At 45.0% G+C, this 14,193-nt stretch overlaps 1 protein-coding gene across 1 annotated transcript in view; it reads left to right on the plus strand.

Annotated features, from left to right (window-relative positions):
• Positions 1-14,193, plus strand: part of LOC124259693 (pyruvate dehydrogenase phosphatase regulatory subunit, mitochondrial-like) — a 70,166-nt gene that overhangs the window by 53,098 nt on the left and 2,875 nt on the right. Inside the window, exons 12-13 of the mRNA XM_046693884.1 lie at positions 3,891-4,049; positions 4,693-4,838. Coding sequence (XP_046549840.1) covers positions 3,891-4,049; positions 4,693-4,838 — 305 coding nt within the window. The remainder of the gene's footprint in view (positions 1-3,890; positions 4,050-4,692; positions 4,839-14,193) is intronic.

Here is a 14,193-nt window from a genome sequence, read left to right on the forward strand (position 1 = left end):
GAGAGCCAGAGAAAAAGTCTTCCATCCACAGCCGTTCCTGTACAACCTTCGACAGTGGGTGGACGTCTTCAACGGTACTGGGAGAATTGGGAGATACTATAGGACGACTACGTATCCCAGATACTGCGCAACGGGTACAAGATACAGTTGGAAGCCACTCCGCCGCTCACAACTACGGCCTTCAACTACGAGAGAAACTGGACGGTGCTATCAAGACCCTACTCGACAAAGAGGCAGTAGAAGAGATAGATCAAGATCTCATCACGCCCGGGTTCTACTCCCCAATTTTCCTGGTACTGAAGAAGAATTCCAAGGAGAAATTTGGGCTCATCTACAACATGAGGAAGTTCAACCGGGAGTATCTACGCAGACCAGCAAAATTCAAGATGATACATCTTCCTCAGCTCCGACATCTCGTTCGTCCAGCAGACTACCTCGCCAGCATAGATCTGCAAGATGCGTACCTACACATCCGATACATCCAGACTCAAGGAAATACCTACGTTTCCTTTTCAACGGACAGCACTTCCAGTGGAAGGTTCTACCGTTTGGAATATCGTCGGCCCCCTGGTTGTTTACTCGAGTGACCAAGCCCATCGTCACATATCTTCATCGTCGAGGTCTATGCAGTGCTTTCTGCCTGGACGACGGGATTCAAGCTCATCAAGATCCCAGTCAACTCAGACTGTAACTAGACTTCACCATCAGGCTGCTCACTCAACTAGGATGGCTAGTGAATCTCCTCAAGTCGGAACTGGAGCCAAGCCAAATTTGCAATTCCTAGGAATTCGACTCATCACACCAGTGAATCGTATAGTCGTTCCAGATGATCGTTGGGTCAAAATACAACAAATGATATCTCAAGCATTGCTTTCTCCATGGCAAAGCATGCTAGGTCTACTCACCTTAGCTCAAGACATGACTCGCAGAGGGAGATTACAGTTGCGCCCACTACAAGTATTTGTGAACGCCCACCTAGACAGCCTAGATCCGTTAATACTACCAGATAGCCTGAAACCATATCTCCTATGGTGGACTCTGAAGTCGAACGTTTGCCGAGGAACCTTTTTGTCAAAGCTGGTTTGCAACACTCATCTCTACGTGGATGCCTCCCTACAAGGATGGGGTGCGCATTTCAACAACGAAGTGGCAGCAGGGAAGTGGTCGAGTCCGGATCAGAAGTCACACATCAATCTGTTGGAGATGAAAGCAGTAATCAACGCTTTACAACATTGGTCCAGCGTACTAAAGAACGCACGACTCATGGTACACACATACAACCCCACAATGGCGTTTTACATCAACAAACAAGGGTCAACAAGATCAAGAAGTCTGCTACAACTCAGCTTTCTCCTGTCCAGCATAGTCGACGACCTGAACATCTACATGAAGGCATGCCACATCCCGGGAGCAAAGAATATCATAGCAGACGCCCTATCTCGTCCACTACAACCATCCCCGACGGAATGGATGTTGCATCCAGAAGCATTCCAGTTCATCAGACAGACTTTAGGATCCCCACTAATAGACCTGTTTGCAACAAAGTTCAACAAACAGCTACCAACGTTCGTCTCACCGATTCCAGATCCTCAGGCATGGGCAACAGATGCTCTAAGCATCTCATGGGAAGGACTAAACGCTTACGTGTTTCCGCCTCCTTCACTGCTACCACAAGTACTACAGAAAATCAAGCAGACCACTATGTTGCACCTGATTTTGGAATTACTTACTGGCCAGCGAGGGTATGGTTCCCATCCCCATATGAGAACTCGGAAGTCCAACCCTGAAACTACCAGAGTGGTCGAACCTACTCGTCCATCCACACACCAAGCAAGCTCACGGGAACCCGACACTGTTCCAGCTACACGCGTGGAGCGTATTAAAGCTTGCCTGAAGACCAGAGGATACTCTGCCAGAGCAGCTAAAGCAGTTACACTAGCTCTACGCAGATCAACTCACAAATTGTACGACGACAAGTGGCAGAAATTTGAACAGTATGCAAAGAGGAAAGGCTTTCCAGCGGTGAAAGCAACACATCCTCAAGTGGCGGAATACTTATGTCATCTTTGACAGAAGAGACACTTAAAAGGTTCAACACTCTCAACTTACTTGGCTGCCCTCAGTACAGTTATCACCATGGAAAGGGGTATCAAGCTGACCAACGTACCAGAGATTCTGGCACTACTACGCTCGTTCAAGTTGGAAGACCAACAAAAGAAATTTAAGGCTCCTGCCTGGGATCTCAACATAGTTCTACAACATCTCACCAGTGATGCCTACGAGCCTCTAGAGCGGACATCCTTTGAGCTACTAACTCAGATCGCCCAACCAACAGCTGCACGGATGTCAGTATACATGCTCTGGACTTTGAACGAACATGATTTGAAACAAGACATCGTACATCTTGGACTGAGATGGGATTTTATCGCCAAGAACCAACTGCCCGGTCAGCCTGACAGACAATTCCACATGCCAGCACTATCTACAGTCCTTGGGCCACAGGATACGCAGGATCTATCCTTATGCCCAGTCAGAGCACTTAAAGTCTACCTACAGAGAACTAAAACAAGGAGACGAAAATTCAAGCGCCTATTCATCCCCTTATCTACTGAGACGCCCACGGAAGTGTCACGGACCTATAAAGCAGCAGGACTTGAGCCTCCATGAGCCTCCAATCCCCACGAAGTCAGAGCCCTGGCGTCTACACTTGCTCTGCATGGAAACTGCTCGATTACAACTATAATGGAGGGCTGCTTTTGGAGATCAAACAGAGTGTTTGCCAACCACTACCTCAGAGACATTGCCACTGAAGACGTCTCAGGCATTCATCAGTTTGGGCCACTTGTTGTAGCACAGCAACTAAGATTCCACAAACGCGCTGAGTAAATCTCACCCCTTTTATCACGTGTCTCGTGAAAACCAACGCTCTGGAGAGCAATGGCTATAAGTCCATGCACACGTCTAGGACAGGCTAGCATGAGTGATAGACCCTGTACTTGTATAGGACATACTCGTACATGAAGAAGGGTCGCATCTCCACTTGATGTGTGCATCAAGAGATGGAGTTGCAATAGATAACTAATGGAATATTAGTATATCTAAATCTACACGAAAATGTCAGGAGAAGTTGCGGAAGAAATCTGACATGTTGGGGTTCCCCCCAGACTCATCAGAGAGAAGTTGAAAGAACAGAATCTTCAACAATGCCGTCATAAGTTCCCATGGGGGGTAATACAGGACGTAAATCTACAACTAGTGAATCCAGAACGTGGCCTGACCCACCACCTTTTTCAGACGGATTCTGCAAGCATAATTAGCATGAGTCAGGATAAGGAAAAATATGTAATTTTCTGACTAAAATTGATATTTTATACTTATCCTGACTCATGAGGTTAGCCCTCCCAACCTCCCCTCTTATAGCACTCTGGATTTCCCTGTAAATCCGGGTGTCGGGCTTTCATACGGAGAGAGTGACAAGGCATGGTCGGTCAGGTGACCAAAAGGGCGCCAAAGGGAGGAAGGGACGCTACTCTGGGTGAGTGATTTTACGTCCGCTTTTTTAAAGGGAAACTACAAGGGATTTTAAGTGTTCCACTATCATTCACAAGAGGAAGGAGACAAGCATAATTAGCATGAGTCAGGATAAGTATAAAATATCAATTTTATTCAGAAAATTACATTTTTGTGGGCAAAATACTTATTAAACTTGACAAAGTTAATACAAGTTGAAAGGAAGTTCATGGTCTGATCTGTTACCATGATAAACTCAGGTTGTGATTTCAGGGATGACACCTGACAACCATGACGATGATGATGATGATGATGATGTTAGGTAAGCATCATGTCGAGTCCCAACCTGACGTTCATGTTGTTTCTGTGTGTGTCTGCAGGTGCCCAGTACTCCCTCAGCTACCCCCGACAGTCCGAGTATATGACAGGGCGACGACTGCGGACATCCCCCCTCCACACGCGGCTGGAGGTGGCCGGGGGGTACTTCGGGGAGACCATGGCCTATGAGAGAGCTGTGTGGTTTTCCAGACTCGGACAAGGTAATTAACCCATAACATTACACAAGGTGAAAGATTATTCCTTACCCTGTTATGTGAAACATTTGCAGATGTTGTGGGCACAATGACAGAACCTGACCAAGCATTTGGAAGTTTAAGATTATTCACTGATTTGCGGAAACAGTCAATAATGAAGGAGACTAGAAACTACTATCCATATAGAGCATTATGTCTCTGCGTGCTGCATCAGGTCCATGTAGGACACTCACATTTTTTTGTGTTTCCACTCTTCAACCTCAACTAGCAGGACATCAGGCAGGTGAAAATAATGGGAAACCTACCATCCATCCATCCATCCATCCATCCATCCATCCATCCATCCATCCATCCATCCATCCATCCATCCATCCACACACATCCACACACACACACACACACACACACCAGCTGCTCAAAGGCTTTGTTTTTCCCTCGTTCACTGGGTGTCAATCTCAACGGCACATCGTATTGTCAATCTCAACTCCCTGGGGAGCATACAACTCTTGCAGCCACTAGGCAGGTGAAAATAATTGGAAAAACATGAGTACTAAAACTATTCCTGATTACATCTCTAACTTATTTCAAGGCGTACGGTTGGGAACTGTAAAGAGAAATAATATGCGGTATTATTATATTTGTGTCCCAGATGAGGACATTGACTCCGACACCATCAGTCACCGAGGGACTTTTGGGAAGCCGACATGGTTCGACAGCGTCCAGGATGAGTACTGGGCGTGCAAGGAGAGGGTCTGTCTCATCGACATGTCCTCATTCGCCAAGTTTGTCATCAAGGTAGCTCATTGGATGCACGTGCTTTATTTTTCTGAGAGGAGTACAGAAACCAAAAAAGGGCAGATATTTGCCTGTCTTTGTCTTCTCATGTCGACCAAAAATTATAAAGCATATAGAATGTTTTCCTCATGGTAAAAGTGATGCAAGACAGTTACTGTCAGGTACCAGTCTGTTTTATCTAAAGGATTTAGATGAAGCACACAACACTCTTGCCTGGATTGATGAAGCATTGAGGTGCAGCTTGAGACATCTTGTGTGTGTGGAGTTACTGAGCTTATACATATCCCTATACTGTTGTCCTGTCTCTAGTCTACACTACTGAGCTTATACATCTCCCTATACTGTTGTCCTGTCTCTAGTCTACACTACTGAGCTTATACATCTCCCTATACTGTTGTCCTGTCTCTAGTCTACACTACTGAGCTTATACATCTCCCTATACTGTTGTCCTGTCTCTAGTCTACACTACTGAGCTTATACATCTCCCTATACTGTTGTCCTGTCTCTAGTCTACACTACTGAGCTTATACATCTCCCTATACTGTTGTCCTGTCTCTAGTCTACACTACTGAGCTTATACATCTCCCTATACTGTTGTCCTGTCTCTAGTCTACACTACTGAGCTGATACATCTCTATACTGTTGTCCTGTCTCTAGTCTACACTACTGAGCTTATACATCTCCCTATACTGTTGTCCTGTCTCTAGTCTACACTACTGAGCTTATACATCTCCCTATACTGTTGTCCTGTCTCTAGTCTACACTACTGAGCTTATACATCTCCCTATACTGTTGTCCTGTCTCTAGTCTACACTACTGGGCTTATACATCTCCCTATACTGTTGTCCTGTCTCTAGTCTACACTACTGGGCTTATACATCTCCCTATACTGTTGTCCTGTCTCTAGTCTACACTACTGAGCTTATACATCTCCCTATACTGTTGTCCTGTCTCTAGTCTACACTACTGGGCTTATACATCTCCCTATACTGTTGTCCTGTCTCTAGTCTACACTACTGAGCTTATACATCTCTCTATACTGTTGTCCTGTATCTAGTCTACACTACTGAGCTTATACATCTCTCTCTATACTGTTGTCCTGTATCTAGTCTACAATACTGAGCTTATACATCTCCCTATACTGTTGTCCTGTCTCTAGTCTACACTACTGAGCTTATACATCTCCCTATACTGTTGTCCTGTCTCTAGTCTACACTACTGAGCTTATACATCTCTCTATACTGTTGTCCTGTCTCTAGTCTACACTACTGAGGCTTATACATCTCTCTATACTGTTGTCCTGTATCTAGTCTACACTACTGAGCTTATACATCTCCCTATACTGTTGTCCTGTCTCTAGTCTACACTACTGGGCTTATACATCTCCCTATACTGTTGTCCTGTCTCTAGTCTACACTACTGAGCTTATACATCTCACCATACTGTTGTCCTGTCTCTAGTCTACACTACTGGGCTTATACATCTCCCTATACTGTTGTCCTGTCTCTAGTCTACACTACTGGGCTTATACATCTCCCTATACTGTTGTCCTGTCTCTAGTCTACACTACTGAGCTTATACATCTCCCTATACTGTTGTCCTGTCTCTAGTCTACACTACTGAGCTTATACATCTCCCTATACTGTTGTCCTGTCTCTAGTCTACACTACTGAGCTTATACATCTCCCTATACTGTTGTCCTGTCTCTAGTCTACACTACTGAGCATATACATCTCCCTATACTGTTGTCCTGTCTCTAGTCTACACTACTGAGCTTATACGTCTCCCTATACTGTTGTCCTTTGTCCAGTCTGCAGGTAGAGAGGCAGTGGACTTCATGCAGTATCTGTGCTCCAACGACATCGACCAGGACATCGGCAACATCGTCCACACTGGGATGCAGAATGAGCGAGGAGGCTTCGAGAACGATTGCAGTATAGTCCGGATGGAGGAAAACAGGTTAGAGGAGGAAAGTGTTCAAGTCAGTGGCGACGGTTTGAGACCATGGATGTTTGTGTGTTTGTCACTGTAGATGATTTCAGGTTGTGAAAATATCAAAATTTGGTTATCTCTCTTCAAATATACACTGAAACATCAGTCTTTAATTGTAAATTAACAAGACGATCTGGACTTGTGTTGGGGCATGTTAAAGGCAACACTATATGCAAAGTGACTCAGTTACCTCGTGATGATGTCCAAATAAACTACGCCCTTCACTGTTGTCAGTTTCTTCATGATCTGCCCAACTACACAACAGACCCGGGCGTTGGCATGGTTACGTCACCACCTGCCACCAGATGGCTCTGTGCAGGTGGAGGATGTGACGTCAATGTACTCTGGGATCAACATGATTGGTCCTCACGCCCAGCATCTCCTGGCCGATGTGTCTGACACGCCCACGGACAAAAACGAGTTCAAGGCGATGACTAGTAAAGTAGGTATCTTCTGAATAATCTGTTAGGTCGATGTGTTGTGTTATCGTGTTATTGTTTAATGCCGTATCTAGCAATAATCCAGCTACATGGCTGTGGTCGGTAAATAATCCCATCTGGACCAGACAGCCCAGTGACTGACATGAACATCAATGTTAGCATTAGGGATATGATGACACACATGTATCTTTAACGTTTACCTACTAACACTTGTTGGTGGAGGGATCACGATTCACCAATCTGTTGATCCACTGCCAAATCAACCCAATGATACGATTACATAAGGGACCTGTTTTATAGTTTTCCCAGAAATTATTGAGAAAGTTGTTTCGGCAAATATCTAATACATGTATATAAACTATAGACGTGTTACTTAAATTAATGTGTAGATATATGATTCTCTTACAGTCTAAGTGTCTCTTTAGTACTTTGTGACGACAAGGTACATTATTCAACCACATTTCAGATCCCAATATTTCCAAGTCCATTTTGTTTATTCTCATTTAAATGTCAACATATCAAGTGAAAAGCACAACAGCGTCACTCCACGTGATGATATCCCATCCCACATGTGAAATTACAGGCTGTTTTTGGCGTTTGTAGATAGGCTTCACGGAATTTTCCCCCAAAATTTTCAGACAGTTTGGAAAAACCCAGACAGAACTTTCATCAGAAAAGAAAACATTATCCCAATCTAGATTTTCGTGTTTAAAAGTCTTTCTTTCATGCGTATTTCATCAATGGTAAGGGAATTCCGCTTTTTCACCCAGTTAAGTCTTTGTAATTCTTGTCTAAGTGTTCATTACATACCTGAGGACTTCCTCTATTAATCATCTTATTTCTGATATTCTAAACGCATTTAATTTCCCCTACTCACAATCTGATCATCTCGGACGCAATCCGTAGTACTGAATTTCCTTGGCCTCCCTCCCCTGTCTTGTGTTCAATCCCATCTCCTGATTGAATATTCTTCAAAGTTCTGTATACCGTACACAGAGGAATGTCATGTCTACCAGCTAACTCTTTTGCATTAGTCACGCCCCTTTCAAAATCACCTAGGACCAGCTTTCTTTTGTCTTCTGCTGTAAAATCTGCCATGTCAACAAAAGAAGCCGTCTGCTATACCAGGGGAGAGAACTATTGATGTAGTAAGGGTCATTCTTAAGCTGACAAGAGTTGCCTCCCATATTGAGTACCTTACTACATAATGTAACACCTATTTTTAAATTCTGTTATCAGTATTAGGAAACAAAGATTTTCTCAATAATTTTCTGGAAAAACTGTAATTCTGTATTGTCTAAGAAAAGTAATATTCATGAAGTTTTGCAATACGTGTAACTTGGCCTTGAACATGACTTAGATTGAGCAAAAGTCTGTTTGATTCAGCTATCTTGTCCAGTCAAATTTCTTAACCGATAGCTCACAGCTCATAAAACGTTAAAAATCTGATGCAGCTGTTATGTGTGTGTGCTGCATGCATGCGTGCATGCGTGCGTGTGTGCATGTGTGTGTGTGTGTGTGTGTCTGTACTACATCATCAGCTGTTGTTGGCAGGTTATCGATGTCGGCTACGCCAGCGAATCATTTTGCATCTCTTATTTTGTAATTATATTTCCATTTAGTGAGATCTTTTGCATTAGAATAAGTCAAATCCCTTTTATTAAATTTGAATGGTATCCTGAACATGATCTTTTGAATCTCCCCTTGAAGTAGTGGAACACTTGAATCCCTTGAAGTCAAAGCGGACATAAAAATACACTCACCCACGAGTTACCTCCCTTTTACCCTTTTCCGCGCAAACAGTCATGTGACCAGCCTTACTTGTCACTCTCTCCCTTTTCGCCCAAGTTGGGGGAGCACTGGAGTCCCATATACGGCATTATGTCCTTTTTATTTAGATCCTATTCTTCAAAATTATGCTGTGTATGGATTTGGCAATAACTACTTTGTATTATATGTAAAAAAATTGTAAAAATTATTTGTATTTGTGTCATAATTTCATCGTTATGTAACTTTGTTTACATTTCATGAAATCTTGCAGTGTTTGCAGGCACAGGTTATCCGTGGCTGATCCTCACCCCCAATGCCCTCGTGCATAAAACCATGTTCTTCCAGCTTGCGCTGTACTTATTGTGTTGATTTATCAAATCTACAATTTAATCAATATTTGTCTTAAGTCATCGGTTGGTCATCTCAAGTCACGGCTGATAAAACAGGAGATCAGCCTGCAAACCGTATGTTGACTTGCTACTGCTGAAATTCATAATACTGGTGCTATGTTGAGTACGTTGCAGGGGCAGTCTGCTGGTACGGGGGCTAAGAAGAGATCGGCTACAACGCAGTTGACTCCGACTCAAGCTAAGAAAAAGACGTCATCCTCTTCTACATCGCAGAAGAAAGCATCTGTTACCAGATCGAGGGTAAATCTACGCAGGCTAGTAAGTCAACGCGTCAGATATCTTTCAACGAAGAGATATTACCTCCACATGAAGTAGACGTTTTTGATGATCCCCCACTACTTCTACCCGAAGTGCCTACGAGATCAGCGACTTAATCGACGTCTACAACTACTAGATTGTCTCCTGCAACGGTCACAGCAGGACAGCTGTTTGACGAACTACCACCTACCTCTCAACGCAGTGAAGTTGAGGCACACAACTCATCAGCATTCGCTTCTTCTACACCGCAGCAGCTTCAACCAACGCAGAACTTGGACCCGGGTGAATTTATGAGACAATTCACCAACCAGATGATGACCATGATGGAACGCAGGTTCGAGGAAGAAGCGAAGGCTCGGTGAAGCCTCTCATCTACCGACACCGTGCGCAGACCTACAGACCTGCGCGAACCTACTGACTTGCGCGAACCTACTTCTCAGAGAACTATATCTCAAGACTACGTTGGCAAACGTACACCTTTACGAAGGTCTCCACAGTCGGACGACTCTGTCATCTTGGAGGAGGATAGAAGACATGAGATGCCTACTCATCATTCTACATCTGCGAACCCTCAACGTTCGAGAACATCGAAGGATCCATCTCCTACACCTAGCCCGCTCTAGATCAAGATCTCACAGACGTTCGCGAAGTCACTCATCACGAGACAGACGTTCGGGAAGAGAAGGCTCACATCACAGACGTTCGGTAAGGGATACATCTAGAGACAGACGTTCGCGAAGAGAAAGCTTACATCACAGAGGTTCGCAAAAGGATACATCTAGCGACAGACGTTCGCGAAGAGAAAGGATGATGAAGGTTCGACAAGGGATACAGGTTCGCAGATGGATGATACGCGGAGGCCTAGCTCTAATAATCAGGAGACACTGGATGAGCAAGCGGACTTCGTCTTCCCAGACGCAGAGGTTACAGCTTGGATTGCCAACGGGTTGAACTTGGAGTCTCCTTCTAAGGATAAAGATGAAGTCTACACTTATATGATGCGTAACGACGACTTTGACTCCGTCACTATCCCTCCGATTGAACCTATATTCATGGTACCCTCCAACCTCAGCACAGCTTTCGCGAAAGCATCCAAGTACCAGAGTCAGCATCTGCCATCATTTAATGTGAAGAGATTCCCCTTACATCATATGGATCCATTTATAAAGGCGCTTGAATGGGATGATAACATAAAGTTAGTCAACGACTCCCGGAACAAGATGTATAAAGTAGAAGATAAAAAGTTATCTCAACTTGATACTGCTACAAGGAGATCCTTCTTCGGGTTGGCCAGGTCCAGAGCTATCAATGAAGCATTGATCAATAAATTCCAGAACTCAAGTTCGGAAGAGGACAGAATGATATATTTGGCGCTCATAACTCAGAAGAAGGACCAATACTGTTTATCGGACCATCTGACATCTATATCTGCAGGTCTCACTTTACTACGCAGACAAGGGCTACTTGCATCCTGTTCATGGAGTGACAGATTCACCCAACCGCTACTGGGGGCTCCATGGGAGGCGCCTACTATCTTTGGAGGACAAATACACGATGCAGCTAAGGAAGCTACGCACGACTCTTGAGAAGTTATGATGATAAAATCCATAGATACTCTGGCCAATGTCATCTCTCATACTTCGCAAAAGTATAACAGCAAGTCCAAATTTCCGGCATACAGAAGGCAAAGGAGAAGAAGTACTCCAGCTTCAGAGGCGGCAAAGGACCTTTTCGTCGCCCAGCCGGAAATTACAGAGAAAACTCAGGGAGAGGCTGCACTCCAAGAGGATCCAGAGGAACTAGACGTTGATATCAGGGTTCAGAACAACTGGAGTCTTCCACCCCCAGCCGTTCCTGTCAAACCATCGACAGTGGGTGGACGTCTACAAAGGTACTGGAAAAATTGGGGAATACTAGAGGACGACTACGTCTCCCAAGTACTACGAGAAGGATACAGAGTACAACTCAAGGCCACACCTCCGCTAACCCTCAGCCCGATGGTCTTTGACTATGCAGAGGAGCAGGCAGACAAACTACAAGAAGCCATCAACGCATTACTTATGAAGGAGGCGGTAGAGATAATAGATCAGCATCATCTCACTCCAGGCTTCTACTCCCCAATTTTTCTAGTACCCAAGAAGAACTCCAAGGAGAAGTTCAGACTGATTTACAACATGCGCAAATTCAACAAAGACTATCTACTGAAACCAGACAGGTTCAGAATGATCCACCTACCTCAACTCAGACTACTCGTCCGTCCAGCAGATTACATGGCCAGCATAGACCTGCAGGATGCGTATCTACACATCCCCATACATCCGGAATCAAGAAAGTATCTACGATTCCTATTCAGAGGGCAGCACTTCCAATGGAACGTCCTACCGTTTGGAATATCTTTGGCTCCGTGGCTATTCACACGAAAGTAACCAAGCCTATAGTCACATATCTACATCATCGAGGTCTCACGCAATGCCTTCTACTTGGATGACGGAATTCAGGTTCACCAAGATGCCAGTCAACTCAGACTACAGCTGAACTTCACGCTCAAGTTGCTCACTCAACTAGGATGGCTGGTGAACCTTATGAAGTCAGAGTTGGAGCCAAAACAAGATCTGCAATTTCTGGGGATAAGGTTTATCACAACACAGAATCGTATTGTCGTCCCAGAAGATCGTTGGGTCAAGATACAAGCCATGATTCCACTAGCAGTCATCTCTCCGTTAACACTACGATCATGGCAAGTTCTACTCGGTCTACTAACCTCGGCACAGGACTTGACTCGCACAGGAAGGTTACAACTAAGACCGCTGCAACGGTTCCTGACAAACCATCTAGACAGCATCGACCCAATCTTGCTGCCAGACAACCTCAAGAGGTATCTACTGTGGTGGACACACAGGACACGTTTGCGGAGGGACCTATTTACAAGAGCCGGCCTTCGATACACATCTCTACGCAGAAGCTTCGATACAAGGCTGGGGTGCGCATCTCAACAATCAAGTTGCATCAGGAAGGTGGTCCAAAATAGAGCAGCATCTTCACATCAATCTGCTGGAGATGAAAGCCGTGATCAACGCCTTACAACTATGGTCGAGCTCGCTGAACAACAGAATGCTGATGGTCCACACGGACAACTCTACAGTGGCATTCTCCATAAATCGGCAAGGATCCACAAGGTCTCCAAGCCTGCTACAGCTCACATTCCAGTTGTTCCACATCACGGAGGAAGCAAACATCTGGATAAAGGCGTGTCACATACCCGGAGCCAAGAACGTACTTGCAGACGCTCTCTCCCGACCACTGCACCCGTCACCTATGGAATGGATGCTCCATCCAGAAGCGTTCCGGCTCATCATAAGGGAAATAGGATCCCCTTGCATAGACCTGTTTGCCACGAGGTTCAACAAACAACTACAGACGTTTGTCTCACCAGTTCCAGATCCTCAAGCCTGGGCAACAGATGCACTGAGCATATCTTGGGAAGGACTAAACGCTTACGCGTTTCCACCCCCGATATTACTACCGGAAGTACTGTTGAAGATCAAACAGACACAGGCGCTACAACTGACTTTGGTCGCGCCATACTGGCCAGCGAGAGTATGGTTCCTAGACCTAATAGAAGATCTCGGAAGTCCAGCAACAATCAAGTTACCAGATTGGCCGAACCTACTCATACATCCGCACACCAAGCAAGTCCACGGGAACCCGACACTGTTCCAGCTACACGTGTGGACTGTATCAAAACATGTTTGAAGAAAAGAGGATACTCCGCCAGGGCAGCCAAGGCAGTAATGCTAGCGTTACGCAGATCTACTCGTAACATGTATGATGACAAGTGGCTGAAGTTTGAGACTTATGCAAGGCGGAAAGGCTTCATTGCAATGAAAGCTACTCATCCTCAAGTGGCGGAATACCTGTGTCATCTGAGACAGACTAGGCATCTGAAAGGTTCAACATTATCTACATACCTCGCAGCCATCAGTACAGTCACTACCATGAAAACAGGCATCAAGTTGACGAAAGTAACAGAATTACTTGCTCTGCTGAGATCTTTTAAACTGGAGGACCAGCAAAAGAAGTTCAGAGCTCCGGCCTGGGATCTGAATGTAATTCTACGTCATCTTACCAGTGATGCCTACGAACCTCTAGACCAGACTACCCTCGAGCTGCTGACACAGAAGAGACTGTTCCTGCTTGCGCAAGCCATGGCAGCTCGAATATCAGAGATACATGCGCTGGACTTTGGTCGAACCAGATTCGACACGGGGCAACATGCTGCAGTTCATCTAGGACTTAGATGGGACTTCATTGCCAAGAACCAACTACCTGGTCAGCCAGATAGACAGTTCCATGTACCAGCGCTATCTACAATCCTCGGACCAGAGGATATAGAAGACCTATCCTTGTGTCCGGTCAGAGCCCTGAAGATATATCTTCAAAAGACTAAGACAAGGAGACGAAAATTCAAGCGCCTGTTCATCCCAT

This window comes from Haliotis rubra, unplaced genomic scaffold (genome assembly GCF_003918875.1).
Source record: "Haliotis rubra isolate DU_JTF1 unplaced genomic scaffold, ASM391887v1 Scf733, whole genome shotgun sequence".
NCBI classification, from domain to species: Eukaryota; Metazoa; Mollusca; class Gastropoda; order Lepetellida; family Haliotidae; genus Haliotis; species Haliotis rubra.